Source organism: Cephus cinctus, unplaced genomic scaffold, assembly GCF_000341935.2.
Source record: "Cephus cinctus unplaced genomic scaffold, Ccin1 Ccin1_scaffold0330, whole genome shotgun sequence".
Classification (NCBI taxonomy): Eukaryota; Metazoa; Arthropoda; class Insecta; order Hymenoptera; family Cephidae; genus Cephus; species Cephus cinctus.
In genome coordinates this window covers 1,615,336-1,641,901 of record NW_014333027.1, presented here as the reverse complement: position 1 = coordinate 1,641,901, position 26,566 = coordinate 1,615,336, and the positions used below count along the sequence as shown (strand labels likewise).

Sequence of the window (26,566 nt, the reverse complement as noted above, 5' to 3'; positions counted from 1 at the left end):
TGTGTCCCAGCTTACAAAATCCAAAGGTCCATATATCCACAGTGCCCTTTTGCATAAAGCAGCTGAACCTCTACAAAAATATTCGTAAATCATGACACAGAGCACATGTCGCGTTAACATTCTTTGTTGTCGCGGCTCGATTATGAATTTTCGTATATTATTCCTAAATTGTATTTTGATAATATGCAAATTGAATAACTGTCAACCAACCGTAGAGTCGAATAAAATGGGCAAGTACAAAGATTTTATTTTTTACTTTTCTTATTTTACAAGGAACATGACAACAATAACAAAAAAAAGGAAGTATTCTTAATGAAAATTATACAGACATGTACAACTGTGTACTCATAACTTTATTTATTATGCATTATTCCTGATTGACGACTGTCAAGGGATTCATCATTCATATTTATTGCATATCTTTGTCATATATACATTGGCACGCCACTATACTATTCATATATTATATATAGTATATGCATTGTATTCAATTTCAGAATCATGTTGTCGTCACTGTCGCTGAGGTTTAGCAAAAGACATGGATGAGTAAATTCACCTACAATGCATTCCTTGGAGTAAACTGGTGATTTGGTAAATATATTCAACGGAAATCCATCTTTCCTAAGTAAAATAGTATAGACAACTGTTTTCGACTAGTTACAATACAACTAAAAGTCAAACAAGCACCTAATTACGACGGTAGCTCACGGTAAAGACTAATAATAAGTCGTACCGTACCCCGTCAGTAGTCAGTCCGGTTGTCTATACGGAGAAGTTCAGACGGCCATGTTTACTCTACTTCTTTTCGTTCACTTTTGTTTGGACGACTATTCTCACGGTTGTAAAACTGCCACGTGTGCAACCTAGTGTCTTCACAGCGAAACTCTCGCTATCGGCAAAGGATTGATGTTTCGTAGCAACCCGAGTTTCCGGTCAGTCTATTTATTTGGTTGCTTTATTAAAACGTTTGATCTATACCATAGTCGAATTCTAATATCCGATTTATTACAGCTGTATGCCCGTAGGACATCCGTATTTACAAAACTTTACACATAAGGATATGAAAGGTAATAGATAGTGAGGATATCTTTTATATGTGTGTGTGTAGATATGTGTTATATATATATATATTTCTGTCTGATCACAGATTTAGAACTCTGCAATAATTCGAAAGCACCATGGGTCTTGATTCGCCAGAATCGAAGGGTTAGTGGGAAATGTAACGCTGTTGACGGGAGGTAAATATCATTACTTCTCCGTCAATTAGAATATTTTGCTGATAAATCCAACGAACCGTAAGCAGGTTACTCCATTCCTCTCGTACTCGAGTGTCTATTAGGACCGTCAGAGTTGTGCTCAGAGAATTAAATTTCACGTGTAAATAACATCGAACGTCATCATTCGTTTAGGATCTACAGCAATATTAGATCACATCACTCTAAGCCGGAAAGATATTTTGTCACAAATTAAATACGCATTAGCAGGAACGCCTGTTAAAATTGATGCAGTTTTTGTATCATAATAAAATAATTTTCTCTATAATGAAACATGCATTACATAAACTCTACTCGGGTTAAAATTAAATAATGCCGTTAATATTATTCATTTTATTCCAATTATTCCTTCAACGTTGAACATCAGTATTTACAAATTCCGAGCAACAGACAAAGAAATGCAGAATATCATAATGCATCTATTCGTTACAGCTTTCCCTCTGAAATACCCATATTTAGCTCAAAACTCGAAATTAATTTCGCGAGATATACATTCCGTGTATAACTCATATACGTTTACATAAGCCCAGTGCATTAATTACGAGAACCATTGGAGCAAGGTAACCCACAAATTCTTTGGTCAACATTAACAGTATTAATTTCATAATCTATATATGAAATTCCTATAAAATTATCAAAGATATCGTACCGTTGGTATAAATAAATTGAAATGTAACAAACGCGTAAGCACGGACAATGACTGTATAACAATGTCAAAGAGCACCTCATGTATATAATTCAGATGTACAATTGCTTAAGTCACATGTTGTTCATAATGAGGAGAGACAGGCATTCATACAGGCAGGTAGGCACTTGGTACTCGCATAAAGTAAATAAAGGTTTAAAGTCCTATTTGGCGCATGCCCGTGCGTCAAACGAGGACGTCGCTGCCATCAAGGTGCGCCGGGACGCCAGGCGTCCCAGTCGTCCGTTCGCCGCACACCATACGGTCCGGTCCCATGGTGTGGAACGTGGTCTAGTGGTGGGGCAATTCTATGGGGAAGATTCAGCTTTTAACTCTGGTGCACCTACTGGCGCGGCGCAGTTGCATTGCGTAGGCCGCACAAGCCTCGAGGTCCTGCAGGCAGATACTTCATCAGCGCCTTGAAGCTTGAGGCTGAACAATCTTCAAAAACTAATCAGAACTTCATCACCGCGCATGGAGAACTAGAGACCATTTACTTGCTACGTGATTCCGGTCTAACTGTAGTTGCCATAAGTGGTCGCGGGATTGAAAAATTCTTTCGTCGTGTACGCGACTATTAGAAAATTATTTTCTTTCAAATTCCCCAAGAGGACACCAACGACAATGCATTGGCAGACGATACTTGGTTGTCTGACACTCGCCGGCATCTTGGGCTGCGCCTCCGCTGGAAGCTGCGCCGAGGCTAAACTCTGCTGTCCTGGACGGGACTCCGCGTGTGTCGTGCAGAAGACGTCACCTAACGCCATAATACAAGTGCTTACCGATAAGCCGTGTTATTGCGATCACGCGTGTCTCAAGCTGGGCGACTGCTGTCACGACTTCAAGGATGCATGCGGCGGTGAGTGAGCACTCGAGTATATATAAAGAGTAAAAGGGATAAAGCGTGGGCGAGAAAGAAGTAAAGAGAAAGAGGGGAACGTCAACGTACTAACGTTACAGGCAGCACTGTGTACAGGTACTATATGTAATAACCGAGTACCGGAAACTCACTGGAGACTTTTGAAACTGGGTTGACTTGTCCAACCCTCTCAAAACTAACTCCCTCTATACTCACTATAACCCCAGAGGGTCTCTCGGTGACGTGCACTTCTTTTTCATCTCTCCTTCTCTATCCATTCTCGAAAACTTTACCTTGGAAGGATCCTCGTCCTCCTTTCTCGTGTTAACGAGAGAGACGAGACGAATTTCTATATTTCCCAGTTTCCCCAAGCGTAAGTCCCTACCGCGTAGTTTTCTTTTACCGCTCTTTCATTTCTGTATTTTTTCTTTATCCCTTTGCCTTTTTTTCGTTCTTCTTTGTTTTTCCTAAATTTCTTTTATTCTCTTCGCTTTAACCTTACCTACTACCGATGACCTCTCAAACTCTTTTTCCTGTCCCGGAAGGTAAAGTGCTCCATCATACTCGTAGAGCAGAGCGTTGAACGACAGCACGTAAAAGGGATGCCGCGAGTGAAATGAATGATAAAAAATGTATTCAAAATATAAAAATCTATAGAAAAGATATTTATAGAATCACGAAGCACGTTCGGTACACTTTTATTTTTATTTTCGAACAGAATTTCTTAATCCCGCCATTTTTATACACTTTCTACTTGCGGCATACGTGCACCGGGAACCTTGCGAATTTTACTTGTTGCGCACACGATCTTCAATTACGATATAGAACCCACTGACTTCACGTATGCAGCCTCGCGACGCTCAGGGCCCCACTTTTTACTCCGTATAATAGACCTTTCACAGATTTCCATAACACTATGCTATGCTTGAATCCGAAAGACTCTGTATCGATAGACACGGGGCTTGAGTCGTTATTATTATTATTTTTTTTTCCTTACGCGTTATCAGACGACAGAACAAGGACTTTGGCTTTTCCAATTTCCTTATAAAGTCATTTCCGCCGAGTGACGTTCTTATGTAAATGGAGTCTTTAGCAGATTTTAAACCTTCAGACTGCAGAGAAGGGTGCCTGTGTCTGCCTTTGTGTATGTTTCAATCTTTTCACAGCTATTTATCCACCTACCAACTTACTTTCCTCTACAGTCAGAACTTGCAGCAGTGCTCTTACACAAATTTATAATTCAATACCCGTGTACTTTATTAGATTAGCTAACTTCCACTGAGAAGACTGAAAAGTTTTTCTTTTTTCAATTTCATCAACTGCTTAAACCTTCATTCCGATGCTTGTGCAATATTCCTGTTAAATTGAACGTTTCCTTTATTAACTTTTCTTATCGTAGCTTTGTGAAACGCTGACTTCTCTACTGGCAACCGTAAATACGTACAATCTCTTCTCTCTAAATCTCCTTGTACTCATATATAATTCTGCGGTCACATATGTACCTAACAGCGTGTCCGGTCTGTTACGGTCGAGGGTAAAGTAGTAACTCAGCGGACGGACTTCCGAATAAATTTTCCCAGCGTTCACGACAACTGCGTTAGACAACTATTTCGCAAGGTGGACACGTTATTCACGTAGTAGATTTAGGTATTTATATATATACGTATACAAAGTAACGCTCTAACGCGTTTTCATACCATCCCTTAATGCTGCCACCCTTCTCGCTTTATGATAATTTACGGTTCCCTCTTGAACCCTCTTACTTTTCTCAATTCTCTTTCATCCTCTTTTACATTTTACCGAGCTCGGCTATATACTACAAAATTGTATGACTGATTTACCTGACTGGGGAAAATTCGCCCTCTCGATACTGATTAACGATTCCTTGTCGATTCTCACGTGCTTGCTCAAGGGTATGTATAATTCTCGTTCGATTCGTATAACCGTCGAAATTGAATTAAATTTCCGTATACGTAACGACGAGTCTTATGCATTTACTTGGACAATTAATATTTTAAAGAAAAAAAAATGATGCATTCATGAATCGATCGAACGATTCAAAGATGTATAAGGGGGTTGTAGGACTTAGAAATTTTGGTGGGCAGCCAGTATGGCACCGAGTTGTTCGGTCATTTTTGGTTACAAGGGTGTAACCCTGCTTCGAGTTTTATGGGGTTGTTATCACCAAATTCCCAGCGTCTTCATCCACCTGGTAAAACTAATTGTGAGGGTTGGCACAGGGCGTTGTGTCATATTTGACAAATCTCGTAATTTTCGGATAATTTTGATTAAGCGTCGCAGGGGTGGCGGGTAAATGAAAGAGCGATTAGTACTGCCAGATTGGATTGATAGCCGTAATTCGAACCAGCCATAGCTGACTATATTCGTGTATACCGAAGTATTGGGTTTTTGCGAAATTCATTTGCAAACGGATCATTCGGTATTCGATGGGTCATAAAAAAAAAGTGACGACGACGCTCGCGTCAGATCGTAAAAACTGGCACCGATGAAATATTTTATAATCCCACCCTGTATCGGTATTCCTATACAACGAGCATTACGTTCGTTAATTTTCTATTCGTTGCTGTCGCCCCTGACGAGTTAATGACAAATTGTCATTCATTATAATAATTGTCATTGAAACTCCCATTACGGTACGTTTACATTGAAAACTGACTGGATTCCAGTATCTGAAAATAACTGTTAAATTAAATTACAGAAGTTTAGAGTTTCGAAACTCTTAGAGTTATACACGTATGTATTCCAAAGGTACGGCATCTCATTAAATCGTTCATTGAGAATATACACTATCAGTGGGTTTGAATCGTTTTAAACAACCTCTCAATTCCCACGAGTCACGCTTGGGGACGCTACTAAAATCCAACAAGCCGAATGTTTAAGGAGGATTTAACGATACGGATTAATGGGCAATGGCCTCCATCAAGTTAGTATACAAGCAGACGTCCATAGTATACGATCCGACGTCGGTGGTAAACTTTCAATTTCAAAAGTAACCACGGACGAGCCAGGGTTCTCTGCTTCTTAGCAAGTAAAATGGCGCGACATTGTCCGGCAGGGCTGGTACCGAAAAAAGGACCCGTAGGGCCGGTTATGCTAATCCCGAGCAGCAGGGTGTCTGGTTCACCCAAACGTACCTAAAGCCAGTTCTTATTTGCGCCTTCGCCGCCTCCTTCTCTTCCTTTCGTTCGCTCCCTTCCTTTTCTACATTTATCCTCTGCCTCCTTTTCCTTCGCGTAGACACGCGAGCACTTTCTCCTTTTTTTTTCATTCTTCGTGTCGTCACTCTCTTTCTTCTTCGTCCTCTTCCTCTTCTCTTCCTCAGGTCCATGATACCTTTATCTCGAGGTCCTGAAGAAGTCTCGTACAAGACCTATGTGTTCCATAGCACCAAGACCCACCTAGTGGTTGCCCAGCCTGGTTCGGTTTGGACTTTTTTTTTTTTTTTTTCATTTCCTTTATACCCATCTTCTTATTCTCATAATCTCTCTTCTTACGAATCACCAGGTCTCTTGGCGATTTCAATCATAAATAGAAACAAGGTACAAGATACAAAATACAAAAAAGTCCACGATAACCGGCTGGTGATCCTGAACTTGAACTCTGTCGAGCATTTCGAGAAAATGCATTTAAAAGTGTCGATGTCGAAAGTGTTCCGAGTGAACGTCGTACGCGTAAGGTGAGTGTCGAAAACTTAAAAGGTCCGTGAATCAGTCGGCTCTATAGTTAATTATCAGTGCGAGTTCCTTGAAGCTGCTTCAGCCGTTTATGGTATATGAAAATGAATGGCCGTTGACGCGCTCTTTTAAAAAGTGATTAATCGTCCCGGATCGCAGACGAGACTGCCGGCTCGAATGTTCACGCACGTACAAACTACCCTTGGCTAATAATACCGAACAACAGATACAACCGACGCGTAGCCCTGAGCGCTTCTACACGAGTCATTTAACATTTTGATGGGACGTTTTAATCTAAATGAAGGTCCTTTGTCTGTACGTGCGTCTGTTCTGTCCGGTCGCTCCCAGTGCTCTTTAATTGATGCCGTACGTGCCACTCCATTGTCATGCTAATACGGTGCATTGTCTTTGTCAGGTTTTGGTGTGGATGACCGACGCAGACAATTCGTTTTAAGGAGTGGGAACATATTTTTGCATTAACAAACGTAAAGGAGAAACAAGTACAGCAAGTTGGACAAGGAACGCGGTGGAATGGACTGGATGAAAGATTGGAAGACGCTTCGAAGGACATGTCTTTTGACATCCTTTACGTGTCTGTTAGCTGTATAGGGTGACTGATAATTACTGGAGCTTAAGCTTAGTGCAGAGGTTAAATGGAGTCGACGTCATAGTTGTCAGGCATTTTTGAATTTTATACGACAAAGGTAACGCGATCCTCGGCCATCTTGAAAGGATTAGATTCGCTCTGAGAGCGATAATAATAATACGTGCTCGGCACTTATTACGAAACTCGAAACTCTTTTACAGCAGGTTTACGCCGAGAGCGGTTAAGATTACTGGCGGTGTTTTTACTTGGTTAGAAATTTTCGAGATTCTACGAATTTCTTTACACCTTTCTATGTAAGGAAGCGCGAACCTTGACGAAGTGGAATAGTGTCCTCGTCGTTTTATTTACTTTTTACGGAATTTTTCAATATACAGAGGATTACTCTGGCATCCGGTTAACGCAAGTTCTCAGGCATTTGGATGTTTTATTCAAGCGAAAATGCGAATTTAAGGTCACTTCAGTGAGTGGCATGTTGGTGGGTCAGGGGTTACAATTGAAAATTGATTTTGCATCGGTTATTTCTTTACGAGTTTTTCTTTTACGGTTTCTCGAATATTTTTACGCGCTTATACGCGATGGAGAAATGATACAAGTAAATTTTTCGCTAGATTTACTTATACGATGTATATATGTATAGCATGAGTGATTCTAACGTAAATCTAAGAGTTTACATATATAAAATACATATACAATACAGATGTATATGTGTATACGCATACTTAAATATATACATATAAAATTCGTTTACAATGATATTAAAAAGTTTATCTTAAAATTGCATTTTCATTCGAAAAAACTCGCTCGCGATGAAACTTGCAGGGGCCTACTCCTTTAGTAATTTTCATGAAATTTCACTCATCTAATAACAACAGCAACGGATCGTTCCTATTCGTTCACTCCGTCAAAAATTAACGAAATAATTAAAGTAACGAGACATCTGGCTTGCGATTAAATTAGCGTCGACTCTCCTGAAAGGATATGAATTTTTTTTTTAATTAAAACCATTTTCAATCTCGTTAATTACACCAGTTAATTAAGATATATTCGGTATGGCAGTAGGTAAAGTCCTTAGATGCTTTGAAAAAAAAAAGAAGCGAGAAGACTAATGAAATAACCAGACCATTTATCTCGAAGCATCGAACTGTCCAATCTAAAGAATTATTTCTGTATCCCCTATTTATATGCATAAAATGGCTGCGTAATCCCTTCTTTAATTAATTCCGCAAGCGTTGGTAGCCACCAGACCGCATTTGTTATTCTCGTTACAAACAGCCAGTCCGACACTTGGAATCGTTTAGATGATTTTTTTTTCATCTTTCCCATGACGCTTCTCGCGGGTTCGTTGACTTCGTAGACTCAATGCGTAATACAAGAACCGTTCGGTACAATTCCATATAGACTTTAAACTCCGATAGTGAGGTTAAGTGTCCCATGAGTGCTTGGATGCCGTGGATTATTACATTTGCGCGATCTGCCATTCACAGTTTCAGCGTTATACATAAAATAGAGCAATTCACAGTCGTCTGACGTAAATTCAGATTCAATCTAAGACAATGCCCGGTAGTTTTAACGTCCAAATGGATCAGGCGTTCAAATTCTCGTGAAACGGTATTACGTGCAGGTGTCATATAAAATGCCCGGCATGTACATATATAAGGTCAGAGTCACAGTCGGAGATAGACAGTAGGCAGCATAAGTTTGAGATCTACTACAGAGCTGTAAGACTGTAGGGTGAAAGTGTATATTATATTGCGTAATCCAGTAGGAATTCAAGGGTTCATAGCATTGTTAGCATACTTGATACGGCCCTGTTAATTCCCGCAGGGGTAACCACTTCGTCGCCCAGGCACTTTGCCGTTTTAACGTAGGACTCTGGGGAAGAGCTTAAGAATTTTCTACCTCGAATCTGATCCGCACGTGGTCGTAGTAAGAATATACGTGAGGGGGAGAGAGACAAAGATAGAGAGAGGGAGAGGGAGCTTAGCCGATAGGAGGACGTAAATATAAAGGGATGAAATCTTCCGCGAACATAATCTCGCAAAGTTCATCCCTCATCCAAGAAGCAGACCCCGTTCGACCCCGTTCGCTCGAGTAGACTCGAGTGGACTGAGAAGTTGGTGGCGGCGAGGGTTGAGAGGGGAGAAAGAGAAAGAGGATTCAAAAATGAGGAATGGAAGGGAATTGAAAAAAATTGTGGTACAGAGAAATACAGCGGGAAATTAATTAATTTTTTGGCCATTAAAATAGTTTGACCCACCCTCTTAGAAATTGTGTACATAGCGCAGGGGGTAAGGTACGGTCTGAAACTTCTTGAATAAGTCTATTATTATAATGGAGGGTATAGGTCAGGTAAGGTTATGTTTGCTGGTAATAAACTTACCCTCCTTCAACCCCCTTTAGACATTTGGAATTTACTCTGTACTCGGCACAGACGTAGACGCGGATATCCATATAGTTGCCAAGCTGTGTGCCCGAGGAGAATTGACGAGAAGGAGGAAAAAAAAGGGATCGAAAGAAGCGCCAGGCGTCGCAGCTGCGTTTTATGTTGGTAACTGGAATAAAAATAAACTAGAAAATTTTCCTGGTCTCTTTACGGTGTTACCGGTTAACGCTGTATCCAAGTTTTTCGAGGGGTCCCGTAATGCTCTCTATAAACTTTCTTCGCTACGTTCAAACTGTTATACGGCGAATGATCGAGTTTCCAGCGTGCTTCACGGTCATCGTAAATCCAATCTGATTACCAGACCGCTATTATACAAATGGCCATACTTATACGAGCACTTGGATATACTCTGCTGGAGCACCTAGGGAAAACTACTTGAAAAGGTCGTACGCAACGGGGTTGCTGGTAGCACGATCCTTACCTGGGAGGATTTAGTTAATTCGGATATTCCGGTAGTAGCGCAAAGCCAATTTACAACTGTAAGACTTTGAAGTTTGTAGTTGATTTGTTTTTGAGTAAAATATTTTATTAGAAATAATAACGAGAGGACTGTGGTGGAAAATTTTAAGTGTTCGAGTGCAGATCCAGGAAAATGATGACTGGTGGCTGGGGAAATTTGGTAGGAAAACGAGAGGAGAATAACGATAAATGTTTACAACCCTACAAAAACTTGACGGGAGCTGCTTTGTTTGATATTTTGCCATTTTGGGGAAGGTTTGTCCTCAGCCCTAATTTACTTTTACACGCCACCTTCGTCGTTGCTCCTTCGAACGGGGGGATGACAAGCTGACTTGTCTGCTTCATTCATTTGCGCGAAATGACGGCCAATTTTTGCAAGACTGCCGACGAGATTGTTCTCTCAGCTGGGAGGACCTTCGGATGATTTTTGTTGGAGATTTTATGTTGTTAGACATTCTTTATGGGTAGAAGGGAAAAGACGGTACGAGAAAATTGACGTTTTCCTGATACAATTTTGCTTGACTAAGAAACATCGCCTTTATCTTTCATTTTTTTCGCTTTCTTTTCTTTTTTTTTGTTTTCCTTTTTTTCAGGAAAATACATTTTCAGTAAATCACTGTCAGGACTCGTAATTTATGTGGCAATGACTGGACTACGTCTTTCTGACCTTTCAACATGTCCTGAGAAAAACACCCTGGTGTGTGCGGATAAAAGGAGGGTTTGGCGCCAGGACTCTTTGAGATCCTTTGGAGACGACTAAGGGACAGGTGGCGCCTATCGAAACATTTTATGACCTTTCCTTTTTTCCTTTTACTCACTGTCCTATATCTACTTAAGCGGACTAGAGGAGATTTAGTGCTGCCCCCTAGGTCGCCATTCACAAAAATCATCAATTACACAACTCGAACGTCCGATCTTTATCAACAGTTGAGGATCGACATTTTTCAGAAGACACGTTTAAATTCGCTACGGACACTTGATTTTACACTCGTCGAGATCAAAATCGCACGAGATAATTTCCCTGTAATTCACTGTCTTCGTTCGAAACCATAGACTCTACACTTCTTAACGTAGTTCTATCGCTTTTCACTCTTTTTACGAATCTTCTAAAATTTTATTATTTTGTAGACACAATTATTATGAACCGATTTCCAAATTGTAAAGTCGACCCACCATTTAGTTTATTAGATAATTGCCTTTACAAATAGCACTTTCTATACACACTTCGTATACCTAACATGCGCAAGGATACTACTTCTGACACATTCTGCATTATAACTGCTAAACGGATCTTACCATTTTTAAATAACAACAGTGGGGTGTAAAGTAGTACTGTGGGATTATTGCGAAGAAAAATGACGATGTTTGACCACATAGTACTGGAGATATCGTCATACAAAAAATATAAATTCCATTCCAACCCGAATATGGCGACGACCAGCGGTGACGAAGCGGCAACAGTGTATGAACAGCTAACTGGTCCGCGCGCGCCATAGCCAATACATTTGAAACTTATTATTGCCTGCATTCTGGTATTCTGGGAAGAAGTTGAAATAATAATTTTTTTTTCGAATGAAACACATCATTTATTAGAATATATTAATAAAATATACTAAACGAGTCAACAGGTTATAAAATTACAATAGATTCGAAACAGGTTATGTGATCCTCCTTGACGTTTGGCTGAATTTGCTTTACACATAGCTGTAACAGCCTCCCACTGCTTATCACGGGTTTTTTTCTTCATAAATCGGCCTTTATACCGTATGCGATTTGACATTTTACTTTTATTCCAACCAATAATTAATATCAATCTCTACGTATCTACATTAGCTACCAGAAGGGAATTGCGCTGTTGCCACGATTATAGCGACGCACTCTGCACGTGTAGAAGACCTATTGTTCCAGTCGAAACTTTTGGTTCGTACGTGTACCGATAGAACTACCTTAAGATAGTCAACTGGTGATTATGTCTTCAGCCTGTCTAAACAATACTAATTGCCTATACTGGCCTCATGTTATCTGTCCTCTCAGATGATTATCTTGGAATTTTCGACGGAATCTTCAAGGCGCATCTCCATGGGAGAAAGATATACGGATGCTGTGTAATTGCTCCTCCGTTACATAATGATACGTGCGTTGGAATTACCGTGCTAAAATTGGAGAGGATAACAGATGCAAAAAGTTCTCCAGACACCACAGGGAATTCTAATTTTCCGTGAAAGCCTTTTGGGCATGTTTCCACCAGAGTTAAGAAGTTCAGCTGGAAATACGGGTGGTTGAAAATTAACCTTGAATAGCCCCTAATGAGACTGGTCTCTCGTAGGAGGGGATGGAGAACAGGGCTGAATTCAGTTGGTCGCAAATGAAACGGTTGGTTTACAGATATCCGAGTTAGGCGAAACTTTAATACAGTATTAGATGTCTCGAGCAGTAGACGTGGAGTATCAAGAAATCCACGCGACATGTTCATTTATCGAAGCTCTTCGATCACCACGAAATTGTTTTAATTAATAACGTTACCGTGCACATAGGGTAGTCGGATTGCACATGAGGTACAAAATAGGTAGAGGAATAAATATTGTTGGAATACTCAGCATACATGAAAGAATTTTAGGAAGTAAACAGGATCAAGGAAAATTTTTTTTTTTCATGTCAAAAATCAACAGCTAATTTTTTTTTTAATTCCGACAGTCCTAGGTGTATAAGAATTTTGAGATTTTTATTTTTGTACCTTCGCCCTTTGCTCTTTATGATTCCCTCGTGAAGCCTAGGGCGACTCTTCTTCAGATCATTATTTCGGTCACTACCCGAGTAGGCAGTCGTTTGCAAATTCACTCTTACGTAAATTTTTCATTTTCACTTCACTTTGTACTCTATCGATTGACTCACAGACGCTGCCTTTGGTAGACGAGAGAAAGTTCACTGCTTTAAGGCGAAACGATAATGAGTTCGAACTCTCTGAAGACGGATGTACCCTTGGACGTACAATGGGTAGACTCGCATTGACATTATGAAATCTGATCTAATGGCAGTTACGTGAAAATCTCGACAAAGACTTTTGACGTGATACACAGCCACTTTCGTTATATCGAAAAAGCTTTGGTTAGAAAAAAAAGTTTTACTCGTGAAAGATCGTTGATATTACCTAAAAGCAAAAAAAAAGTCAATTTCTCTGCAACAAAAATAAGTATCTTTGACTTTTGGTATTCTTACATTTTTCTCTCGTCATATATGAATTATTCTGTGTACATTCTGTTATGTAGATTAAGCTAGTCGTCGAGTGCTCATTTTTATGAAAAGGAGGTAAAGCGACATTCGCGGAAAGTACTCGATTCGGATTCCACATCGATCCCGTCGATCGTACCTCATAACCTTATTTATTCATACCCGAACCTGAACCCTGCCGAAAATTATCCCGGATATTTGGCACTCTAGTCGGCACGATCGTTAAACCTTACTGAGGGAATAAACGGACTGTGCTGCGAGAGGGATGAGAGTGGAATAAGGGTGCGCGTATGCGTGGCCCCGAGGGTTAGCTTAGCACTGGATATAGAGGGTCCTCGATAACCTCAAATAAAATTGAAGTCCACGCGATTCTATCATCTTGCGTTTCATTCGAGTGATCCTCACTCGAGCAGACCTGTTGCTTTTGTCAATTGTAATATAAATGGTCGTACAAAAGTGAGTAGTTCACATTGACAGATTTACTTTGACATTTATTTCGGCAAATTTACCCATGACGCATCACTTGTTCGATTGCTTGTGTAATTTATTGTCCTTGGCAGCGATCGATCCTTGCGGATGAAACCATTGGCAGAGTCTCTTTAAGGCCTTTTCTATGTCTTCCAAGGACATGCGTCCTTTCCCAGCATCCTCGGCTATCTTCTTCGCATCATCCAGCATCTTCTCGAGGATATCCTCTAGGACCGTCGACAATACTGCCTGAGCTCTTGTCGACAACGCGTAGCGTCGTCCTGTTAAAGACGTAGCCCGAGCTATCAATTTTGACAGGAGGATATTCGAATTTGACACTTTTCAAAAAAAGGATATACCACATAAATTACCGTGTTTATTTTTATGACGCGACGACATGCTCCGCCAATTCTCTTGGGACGATGGACTCCTGCGTGTCATACTGTCAAGAATTTCTGAATTTTTTTTTGCGAAATCGAGAAAAAGTAATTACACGTCCTGTCACCGGAAGTGATTTTTTCTCTTATTCTACTCGTGACGTTTTTTTGTCTTCTGCTAGAGACGAATGTCTGGGATTCGTCAGTGAGCGAACAAACGAAAATCAAAAATCGAAGGAAAGATGTCTACCGGAAATGGATGAAGGTTAGCGAGCTGATTAGGCTTAAAAATGGAAAAAAAAAATAAAAAATTGCATGACCAACGGAGAAAATTAGGCTATTCGGAGGCGAATCACGTAGATAAAATCTTCACGTGTTCGTGGGCACATCCTCTATTAATTTTTATTGAGGATCGATAGGTGGGATACTTGAAAATTCATTTTTTTTTATTCACGGTTGGTACCCGTGCACTCGCTCAGAATAGACTGTACACGAGTTGCCAACCGTACGGTCATTGTACTTTAACCCCTTAAATTTTCCTAGCACGCAGTGGCACACAAGTTTTCTTCACTCGTTACTCATTATTATCGCTAGCAATTCCACGTTCTGACGAAATTACAGTTTTAATATCGTGCGGATTTGACGAACGTAATCGTTGTCGTGTCAGGAGGATGGCAATTCCGCCTCCAGGGTTTCAACTGTATTCTTGGTGTGTGTGGAGACTTTCTTAGTGGAGAAGATGGCTTTTGCGAAATGCGATTACTGCGCTGTCAGGATTTACGTCGTAAAATGTCCTTAATGCCTTCTTCACCTTCCATATTGCTGTTCTTAAGCAGATTTTCTGCGGTTATCTTGTTTTTACTGTTCATCCAATCGAATGGCATTAACAGCGACGGTGTTAACTCCATAAAAAAAGTTTCCTAGGAATCCTTTCAAACTGGTTAAACAATATTGTCCAACTTTGTCACATGAATCTGTTAACGTTCGATACTATTTTCTTTTTTTCAGTGCTCGATTGCGTTGTCTCAGGATGGGGTCCATGGTCTGTCTGCGACAGCGAATGTGGACCTGGTGCTCAAAGCAGATCAAGGATGGTCGAGAGAGCTGCCGAAAATGGTGGGAAGCACTGTCCGCAGTTGGTGCAGCACAGAGGATGTCAGGGTACCAAGTGTCACCATAGAAATCCAAAATCCGCACTAAAGGGTAAGAAACGTTCGTTCGATGAATTTAACATGAACAAATTATACGTTTGGCTTTGAATTCCCATAGCGTAATTAGTACGTTCGTTACCCAAGACAATGAATGGAATTTCGCGCAAGATATCCTTCGTGGCATTTCAGATGGAATACCATAGCCAAATCGTGCTAACTTCGGCATTGTGCGAAATCTTGATAAGTACTATCAGACAATTAGGAATACATGAAGGGTGAGGCAGCGAACGATAATAAGCCTTTAGCGTGCTCCATTCCTAAAAATCCAAAGGAAATATTTTCAAAGAAAAAATATAAATATCAAAACCCACGCATGCTATCGATTGGCTTGTCCCTGTCAGGCCTTAGTACAATAACAATAATGACAAAACAATTCTGCAAGGATCAAGGGTAGCCCATAAGAGGAAGAGGAGAGTAAGGATATAGAAGGGATCTGGGAAAAAGGTCAGGACTGGTTTTATCTGCGTAGTGGCTCAAGCGATCGTACGATAACGATCGACACGAGACTCCTCTTAGATACCTAATTCCTATAGCAACCCAGCCTACACGATTTCACCCACTTTGATCGACGACAATTGCTCCGAGGGTTTATCCTAAGATTACGACGATCTGAAAAACCGTGGATAGCAGATTCGATAGCTTAACTCGACACTGTACAAATAATGGATCCCTCATATTTAAACTGTTACGGACTTATCGAATTTTCCACGAGAGTTCTCATACCTTACCGGACAATCTTTCTCGGGCGAAACAAGGTTCATTAAGGTGGGTTTCCGCAGGTACCAGACCGAGAGTAAATTAATGGAACGAAGCTATAAGGTTAATACGAATGAAAAACAAGAAAATCCATAAGGAAAGCAGGATGAAAAGGAGCTAAAGAAGACAGATAATTAATCACAGGGTAATGGATTAGCCGTGATTATTTATTGCAATACCGCCTTATTCCTTGCGTCAACTTCGAAGGGCCGATTGTTCTCATTTAACCCAAGACTTTCCATTCGGGATACACCGTTTCACATAGCATTGTCCTTTAACGAGAGAGCCAATTCTTCTGTGAATTAATTCTTCTTCTTCATGTCTATTTCTAGAAGTGGCGCTGCTCCTGCCGGCTGAATTGAGTGGCGTGAGACATATTAACGACAGTAATGACATCAGGACCAATTTACGACTTCGGTACAGAAACGATCCCGAGCACGACGTATCCAAGGAGTAAGTCGGAAGAAATGTTTTTATTTTATATTTTTCAAAATTTTATATCCCTCGGGTATCATAAGACCCGTATTTGATGTTCCTCGGTATTTCCATACGTTTCCTGGGACTCTCGTTAAGTTCTACCAAGAGGAAACTTTCACTGGATATGGTTGTGATGCACTAATGAGCTCGAATGGCTCTCATAATAAACTGTGATTCGAACGATTCACATCCAGAATTCTAGTCGTGCTTCTCCGTCACGTGAATAACGGAGGAACTCTCGACTGTGTGCTTATTTAACCCACGGGAGAATCTCGCACTATTTGACGTGCACGTGTGCGCGGATACACGTGGATCCTTGAATTCCCAAGGTGTAGGATGTGGAATTTCGTTTTTCTTGGGGCGTGGAGGCGGGAGGGGGGGTTCATATCGAAACGGGGATTTTAATCACGCCGTTTCCTATGTATGTACCTGTCTATTCGAAATTCTCGCGCGCCTTCTCTGTTCGAACAGAGTATATTAGAAATGAGAATGTGAAGACTGGTAATATGAATAATCTTTGAAAAGTGACACGTATAACCAATATAGTGGATATTAAATTGTATTACTTACCTGTCACAGTCCCTTGAAAAATGCTGCCATCGGGCGTGGAACGCGTGTGACATTTATTTATCAGGGCGCGAGGCACATATTTTCATTGGGGAATTCTCGGAATTTACAAGGCTTGAAACATTTTGTGAAACAGGTAAAATTCTCGGTTTTGATATACCGATGTGCTGTAGAACGCACGTTAACATTTTTGACGATTCAATCGTCGAGTGCGAATGAGGATCTAGGTATTTTTGTAAAATGACGCCGGTGGGATTTATCCATGGGTATTACTGTGTATCGCTGATAATTGGTCATCTCGCGTATAGGTATAGTTGGCAGTAGGGAATTTTCTGAAACTGGCCGACTGGTGGTCGACGCTCGTCGCTTTCCTTTAGCAATTTTCGTTGTGTCTCGTCTTCGTTGTAAATGAGAATTCTTCGTTTGAAAATTTACCTCTGCAGCTGTTTCTTATCGGAGTTTTGGCATTGTCGAGCAAACCGCTGTCAGATACAGAGGTTGTTTGTGATAGCTCATTTTTATCTGTTTTTTATCTCTCTGTCTTCTTCCTTCTTTCTCTTTGCCTTTCATTTTCTTATATTTCTTTCTCCGAGGGCAAGAAGTTCGCAGTCTGGATAAAATACCGTAAGCGAGAATAAATTACTGACGACAGCCTCCCTCTTGAATCGTAAACAAATTCCCAGCATCTTGGTTGGGCGTGAGGGGTTAAAGGAAGAAAAATGTAAAAAGCGAAGGAAAGAGTGAAAAGAGCAGGAGTCTCTCGTTGGCGGAATAAAATTTAAAAAAAAATCGGTATAAACTCTCGATATAATTCCATCGAGTGGAGACATAATTTTTATCTTCTTTCAAAAAAAAAAAAGTCTCGCACATGCACCACACGAATATCCAAAGGTACGCTCACTTGGCTTTCCATTCTGATGGACGAAGATCTTCCTGAATCCTGAGATCTTCGGGTTCTCTCGAGACCCCGTTAAAAGGGTTCTTCGAGTACTGAAAAAACAAGAAACCAAATTTCCAAGGAATTTTAGAATTTGTTTGCTCGCCACTTCGAACGGTACACCGGATTTCTGGCTGCGGTGAGGATTTTCAAATGAAATTTGGAAACTCAGTTTGGTCGGGATGTTTAAACTTATAAACTGGATACCACTGCTACGGTAGCCTTTGGGAAGATCAAGGCAGAGTCTACAGTAATATATATGTGGGTATATATAACAACCCCATAAACGCCGGTGAACGTGTCCGCAGAATCCCTGCGAAACTTCTTGCTTTAACGTTCCCTCACCTAAGGCAGCATTTTCATCGTAGTGTTCAACCGAGAAAGCTCCGTAACCACGACTAATTAATCCGAACAGCTCGAGACCGGAAGGAAATTTCGTTTCCAGCACCTACTTTGTACTGTATATATGTATATCGGCAAGTATATATATATATATATATATATATTTCTGTACAGACCGTATTTCGGCTTCCCGATAAGACCTTAAATCCTTTTTTGAACTGTACCTTCTTGTCGCCCGAAAGCTGTCCGAATACCTTACCAGTCAAATTCCCAATCGGCGTCTTATCTACTTAGTGAAATTACCAAGAAGGTCGAGTTTAGACAAAAAACAGAATCCCGAACGTTGCCGGTTATTTAATACGTGTAACGCGCGTATACCCACAGGAAAAGTTAGAAGTAAATATAGTATTACTTAAAATTGTTAAGTGCATTCAGCCAAGCAAAGTTCGATAGCAGACAAGCGAAACAGAACACGAGCCAGAAATACAATATTTATCGAACTGCAAAGGCCAATCGCGTTAAAATACACATTATACATATGCATATAGATCAGGGTTTAGAAATATTTATTCATAAAGCAGTTGTGAATTATTGCGTAGCAGCTGCATAAGAAAAGCGAAATTCATAAAAGATACAGCAATACACGTACAGATAAAAGGAATTAGAATTTTTAGATTTCCTACAGTTACATGCAGGACTGGGTTGCCATCAATCCTCGTGCCACGTAATGGGAGCATCCCGATATCGGATGCGCGCGGATGCAATTCGTTGCACAATGCAAGGACCGGCTCTCAAGCCAGATGCACTATGCTCCCGCGTGTACGGCTAGCCATATAAGCGTGAAGCTAAACTGGTGGGAAAATTACGTAACCTAAACCTACGCGTCATCCGTGATCGAAGAAACAAAAGTTTGTAGAGGTCGCCACTTTTCAATAACTAAATGCACCAACCTGATGACTTCGTACGTCAGAGAAGCTCAACCGCGATATACAGTAGATACCTGGTCCTACCTGGATACGTATTTAAATAGTGGCGAGCCTGAATACCAAGAGTAAGCACTTTCTTTGGCTTACTGTCCGTCAGGTTGGTAGGCAGGGCGGTAGGTACGTAGCTAAGCTGGTACCTAGAAGTAGGGTGCTGGCATGTATACATAGAAAATATATACCCTACCGAACACGTATAGCAGCAAGTACCTACTGGCTAACTGAATAGCTACCTGACCAGAAGCAACGTACTCAAAGTACGTAAAGGGACACTGCCTGTTTGCACAAGGACTTCACGTAGAGCAGACGCATAGTTCAGCATACAGAGTCCTTCCTTTTCCGCATAGACAAGCACCGTGAGTTGCATCTGGCTCACGATACACCGATCGGACACGTACGTGCATTCATCCGGTTGTGCACTTTCCGGTCAGTTGTTACGTCGGCGACTAGTTCTGTTTATCATTACCGCCTCCGGGGTATCGTTCGAATTGTTGAATTAAAAGGTCATTTCTTTTTTATTTTTTATATTTTCAATACCTGCAGGTGAACGGTCGATCGTGTTGGTATTGTCTGGCTGCTGATCAATGGTAGCTTTGTATGCATAGTTACTTGTGCCATTAGTGGTATGTGTATGTATAAAGTGATGCTGCATAGGGAGTTGCCTATAACATCTGCGTACCAAGCAGATACGACTAATGTATTCTAGCCGAACGTCATGATAAACTAATGGACGTCGCGTGGACTCGATATTCGCGCTGAAAGTGGAGCTCCAGTTTTTAACGAATTTATCGACGGTTACGGGCGAATCGGGTATGGGTATAAGGGTGGGAAAACCGTCATGACGCTGGCTCGACGTCGACGAGAGAAAATGAACGGTGGCGAGAGAATTTATTCAGTTACGGACTCCCGGTCGAGTTCCATAAATAATTTTGAAAATAAAAGGGTAACCGTTTGTCGTTTAAATATTCCCCATCGGGGAATAATTACATTGGAGATGAATTCATGTCGGATCCACTTAGCTCGTACAGGTCGTTAGACAGCTCATTTGCTTAGACGACGTAGATGTGAGAAATCATTGAATTACATTGGTTATACGTGTTGTCAATACGAATTACTATAAACTTTGTATTCCGCACGAAGAGACACCCGTTAGCGATTGGTTTGAGTGTTTTTACAAAATTGGTTTTTTTTTTTCTCAGTAATTCTTTTTTTTTTTTTTTTTTTTTTTTTTTTTTTTTTTTTTTTTTTTTTTTTTTTTTTTTTTTTTTTTTTTTTTTTTTTTTTTTTTTTTTTTTTTTTTTTTTTTTTTTTTTTTTTTTTTTTTTTTTTTTTCTTTCTTGAGCCCTTCTGCCGATGAAGCTATCGCTGGAAAACGACGTCATAAAAATTCGGGTCACCCATAAAAGACAGCTTTCCTATGATAAAAAGTCCAGCGGAATGTTAAGCCGGTACCTCAAGTGTCTACACTGGCGTATGCGTATCCCGAAAATATGAAATTTCGTATTCGCGACGATGATCGTCTTACTGGTCGTCGTGGTGAAGCATGCGAAGTTTTCAAGGATGAGAAGGGGATTCAAAATCAACAACCCCCCTTAAGAAACAAGGAGGTTACGGGATACGTGCTTCTGGCCAGGCACACGTTAGAAATGCTCTGTGTAACTGATATTTCCATTCGGGGATTTTAAATTTCCCGCCGGAAATTGCAAAATGTTAATGTACGCACGTCTGCTTTTTTTTCGCGTATGTACATCCAAGAGCCACGGAGAAGTCCGATGTGCCATGACGTATAGCGACGAGACATAACGAGGTAGCGATCCTTTGGAGAAATTTAAGCCGGTAACAGTTGGCATTTATGAACCACGTACCGAGGATTAATCTAAGATTTGACTTTGGACAAATTTACATGTCCTCGTCGGAATTAATTTTCCACCTAGTTTCGCCAGCTGTTTATTTCCCTAGAAACTAATTATCCTCAGTGCCAATTAAGTATTCATTCGTGATTACTGGGTTGCTGACGTAATCGATACATTCCAGGAATCACAACTGGGGTCAATATATTAAAAATGTAATATCGTAAAATTCCTATATCCTTAAATCGTGGAAAACAGGGTTACCACGTGAATCGAGTATCTGGATGATTTTATATCAAAGCTCCTAGCAAGAGTCAGTCAGTGATCAGACGTGCACCATACTCTACTGTACTATTCGACTGTACCTGCACTTGCGCAGAATTTTTAACGTTATACCAAACCGGAAATTTAGATAATTTTTCAAATTCCAATCGACAAGCTTACTATCGATGAGTATTTGTTCCAGGATAATTTTATTTAATATAATTAAGGTATCGGTAGTATCAGGAACGAAGGATAGGACATCCTAATCTTGATTAATTAAAAAAGTTTTAATAACAGGTAAAACAAATAAAACTTTCTTCAACTTTCATTCAACTACCTCAGAGGTGATTGATTCTACGTTAGCCTCGTAGTTCAATGGCGGGTTTTTGTATACGTTCACTAGGTTAACCTGTAAACTGCAAAATCCCATTCGGTACCCAATACACAGGACCATAATTTTCAGGTTATTGTAACCCGTATCGATTATTATATCATATAACCCAAGTATACGCCAGACTTCCGGCTGTGCCTATTGTGCTGAAGTTGCTCTTGTTCTTCTTATAGTTGCATTAGCTGCGCGGGCTGTTGTTGTCGTTGCCACTCTGTGTATCAGTTTACTTCATGGCAAATACTTAACGAGAGATATTATATTAATACACATTAACGAGACCAGCTACCGATAATGCTATACCATGATAAGACCATTATAAGGCCATTATATAAGATTAGTATCAAAACAGAATAAATTAATAAAATAGCTGATTGAATAAAAATCGAATTTAAATACATTTGCCTATGTACTCTAAAAAAAGAGAAAGATAATCTTTCATAAGAAATACCGTGTCAAAACTACTGAAATGAATTTCGGTGTGAAGGAAGCCTTAGGCAGAAGTACCCATTAATGTACGGGAAGCCCGACTGTACCAGGTGCACAGAACTTTATCGCGGATTCAGAGAATATGAGTAAGAGCGGAATAGGATATAAATAGAATCAGAAGAAAAAAATTAAAGAGAATCGATGAATGGCACCAGGGGTTACCAGTTCAAGGGATGTTCTACCAGGATGCGGAAGAGGGTATAGCCCAGAGATACCTACGGCTTGTTGGACGAGGTATGTAACGTCGGCACTAGGGGAGGCTGTTAAAACGCTTCAAGCTAGACGAGGTCGAGCATTGTGCGTCTCTCTCCGACGCTCGACGTCGAAAGCCTCGAAAATGAGAAGTGAAAAAAGTTGGCAATGCTGTCTGGTCACGGGGGCTGCGAGAAAGATACGAAGGATGAAAAAGAGAAAAAAAAGGAGAAACACATGTGGGAACTTTTTTTTTCTCCAAACGAACGAGAACGTTTTTTCTCGTTTTACTTGAGTTTCGAATGAATTCACTCGTCAACGAGCGACAAGTTTCTATACGGGATACGCGTGCTGCTTACTCTTTTTCGCACCCTTAGCATATGCATATTTTTTACCCCTTACGAAGTCTATCTTGAATCCTGAATAAAAAAGGTACTGAGCATTTTTCTATTGTATTTTTAAATCAAGATGTATTAAGCAGAAAGCGAATCTATCTAGAACGATATAACGTATGTGTATACGTGTATATATATATATATATATAAAAGTATATGTGGAATGTGCTAGGGTCGGGATCAATGACGTAAAGCGTGCTCATTTTAAAAAGTCCTGAAGTGGATATCCAGCGGAAGCCCTTGGCCCTTGGATATAGAAATAGCTAGTGGGGTTTGGTATTATTACCAGGCTTTTCCATGTACTCTGGTGGATTCAATTGAGATTGCGATTGCCCTGACTCTACTTCTAGACCACCTTATAGATATATATGTACGTATGAATGCGTGTATATATAGTATATGAGGATGCATCTGACTGCGCTCAGTCATAAACTGCTCGCTGGTAATAACTTTCAGTATAGAGAAGCATCGAGTTATTTACCTTTGCTTGATCGAGCTTACCATTTCTCCAATTAGAAAATATATCCTCGCCATCAGGATACCTCGAGGTTGTCATTCATTTAAAAGTTGAGATGAATGTACTCGTGAAATCGTTGAATTTTAATTTAATCAACATTTTGTTATTCTTTTGATTTCAGGTACTGCGTTACCTTCACGGTGACAAAAGCTACCAAGGCCTGTTACAAGGAAGCGAGCCTGTCGGGCTTCACGGAGGGTAAGAGAGAGAGAGAGAGAGAGTAATACTAAAAAGAGAATAAAAATAGAGCATTATTGATAATAGCCATAAAACAGCATAGGAATAGATTGCGCCAATTGACTTTGATAATAGTAGAATCGATTCAAAAGACTCATCCGACGTTGAACCAACGGCTATTCGGATTTCTTGGAACATACCGGAAATGACTATACCCCTCCTGCCCCTTCCGAGTCTGTTCTCCTGTTCTTTCATTTTTTGCCCCATGCCTTTCACTTCCTTTTTTATCATCCCATTTCCTACCTTCTATTTCGCCCTTTCCGCTACACGTCTTCCTCCCGTATCACCAGGACCCGTTATCCTTGAAGGAACCTGGTAGCCTTGGAAGGTAATACCTACCACGTACCGAAGTCCCTATAACGACCTACCACGAACGGCTCAGGGGCAAAAATCGATCGGGATGAACGCCCAGTCAATGGGAATTGCCTAGGAATTGGATTCTCTGCTCGTGTTTGTCCAATGAAATTGCCGGCGAGCCGGAAACTGCTGAATTTGCTTGCCCATGCCCAGTTCCCAGGGAACGTGTCAAATCGAGAAGGACGGTAAGCTGCGAGTCGATCTGCGGAACGAGATGGAATTTCTTTCCAGAAATATTTTTTGGAAAAGTATATTGTAGGACTTCGGACAAGCTTTTCCACGACGAATGCTGAAAAATCATGGTATACGGTGAACGCACTGTTTTCGTATTCCAAACGACTGTCAAACTTTGCGTAACCGCAGAAGTCATAGAAAATTCGTGTGCCCTCGGGACAGGCTTTGAGTATCTTGTATACGATATAAGTACACTGAAAGATTCTTCTTTGAGAACCACCTGAAAAGTTACATACGATATTTTACTCCACGAAAAGTTATTCCTCTCATTATCATATACCGCAATGCGATTCACTTGCATGACGTATTGCATGATATATAAGTGCGTTATTCAGGTAAGGGCGTGAAATCAAGAAATCCTTAGAGTACACGCAAGCCCGTTTATTACGTTCGCAGAGCTTTTAACGAAGCTGAATTTTTCGTGCTGATGTTTCGCGAAAAAAAAAAAAAAAAGAAAGAGATAGCTTTAATATTGTGAAAAATGCCGAGAGACAAGGAACGAATGCATGTTTCAGGATCCAGAGTCTGCGTCAAGTGCCAGACACAGGCCTTAAGGCGCGTTTTGGATTGGCGATGCGAGGGCGACGGTGGTACCGAAGCCATGATCACCAGATGGAGCATGCTGTCGTCACCCCACTGTCATGGAAAATGGCTGCGAACGAAAAAGACAGGACCGAATTGTGATACGTCTCAGTGTCAGCCCCAACCTCACTTCATTTTCGTCTGAGGGACAGACGGATCTCAGGCGTGGCGACGGGAAGCTAGAGAAAGTGGCGAAGCGTCGCGGAGCAACGGAAGTGGAAAATAATTAACGGAACAATGGGATGCCTTTTATCACGAGAATTGTAAATTTTAAATTTCGTCGCGACGTCGCGCCTATAAGCGAGCGACGGACGGTAACTTATAGACAATTGAGAGAAAGAAAAGAGCAAAACCCGCTATCACGATCTCGCGGGCAAAGCAGAAACTTAAGGAATATCAAACATCAAAATTCTTGGAAAACTGATTGCCCCGATACAACGTAAATTCCGAGACTCGTTTCCTGGTTACTTTCTACACGTATTACTTGTTTCCTTATTCCGACGACGAGAAGACTCGACTTCGTTATTTGTTCGAGGCCTACCGGAATCCATCTCCACGTAAGGACTTCCGGTAAGAAAACGACAGTTTGTGTACAGTTGTTCCACCAAGAGACACCCGACGTCACAAATCGATCCTCGCCACCTGGAGGAGTCGCGTCGCGACGCTGAAATTACTGGAGAAATATGGAACCTTTTTTTTATGCCGCCTCCTTCTTTCTCTCTCTCTTCGTTCCATTTTACTTCTGCGAAATTATATCGCCACTTTTTATCCTCCTTGTCTTCACTTACGTTTTTTACTTTACTGCGCCGTTTACTCTCGGGCTCGGCAGATTTCCTGTGTTTCTTGTTAAGTCATCGATGATTCATTTTTTTTCCCCTTCTTTTATCCGTTCTTTTCTTTACCTTGCTATACTCCCTCTACACTTTTCTATTGGTTGTTTCAATTACTCAGTGCCGTTCGCTCTTCTCTTCTGTTTACCTTCTCTCTCTCTCTCTCTCTCTCTCTCTCTCTCTCTCTCTCTCTCTCTCTCTTTGAGTCACTTGACATGTATTAACCAATCTCGAGGAGAGCGAACTCCTCGACACCTCTAACGAAGGTCCTTGTGCTTTTAATTCACGCAACGCCGACGATCATCTCTCGATTCGGTTTCCTTATTCTCAATACGAGAGACCGGGAGAGATCCTTTTCTTTTATTTACATATCTATAGACACGTGGTACGAGATTGGGCACATTGCGTGTAGGCATTCTGATAAAATCATTAAAGATTACAAGTTATCGATAATACATACTAACATGACATTGAATAACTAGCAATAAGTATATTTGTATGTAAGTTATTTTATAAATTGAGTCCACATATCAAAGATAATATTTTATAGAGAATAAGTATATAATAAAACAGATGTGTAGTACGTTCTTACTAGTTTTCTTAAACATATATATGCCTACCTTTATATATACATATACTATGCATTATACCAGAGTCGCGCAGTTTTGTCTTCCCAGCCAGAGACGAATTTGAATTTTCGCGCCGGACAGTCGGTCCGTCATTCTTGAAACAAACCCTTGTTTCTCCTTACTTTATATCTCTCTATGGGAATCAAGTGTGAATTCGACCTTTAGTCGACCCTAGGTGTTACCTTCACACGCGATGGTCGAACTCTCCCAAAATTCGCATGGACTTTTCACAAT

At 40.6% G+C, this 26,566-nt stretch overlaps 2 protein-coding genes and 1 long non-coding RNA gene across 3 annotated transcripts; 2 read left to right on the top strand and 1 right to left on the bottom strand.

Moving 5' to 3' along the window:
• The first annotated feature begins 2,181 nt into the window (after window positions 1–2,181).
• On the top strand, window positions 2,182–26,294 carry LOC107266982 (somatomedin-B and thrombospondin type-1 domain-containing protein). The gene is made up of 5 exons (XM_025083882.1): window positions 2,182–2,818; window positions 15,104–15,298; window positions 16,395–16,515; window positions 23,585–23,661; window positions 24,807–26,294. Exons 1-5 carry the CDS (start codon window positions 2,584–2,586, stop codon window positions 25,016–25,018), a joined length of 840 nt encoding a protein of 279 aa, XP_024939650.1. The 5' UTR covers window positions 2,182–2,583; the 3' UTR covers window positions 25,019–26,294.
• LOC112494194 lies at window positions 6,380–7,610 on the top strand. The gene is made up of 2 exons (XR_003059389.1): window positions 6,380–6,515; window positions 6,929–7,610. It is a non-coding gene; the product is annotated as an uncharacterized LOC112494194 (long non-coding RNA).
• Window positions 13,705–14,239, bottom strand: LOC112494193. Its single transcript, XM_025083883.1, has 2 exons — window positions 14,090–14,239; window positions 13,705–13,999 (listed from the first exon to the last, which is right to left on the bottom strand). Exons 1-2 carry the CDS (start codon window positions 14,157–14,159, stop codon window positions 13,770–13,772), a joined length of 300 nt encoding a protein of 99 aa, XP_024939651.1. The 5' UTR covers window positions 14,160–14,239; the 3' UTR covers window positions 13,705–13,769.
• Window positions 26,295–26,566: the final 272 nt, after the last annotated feature.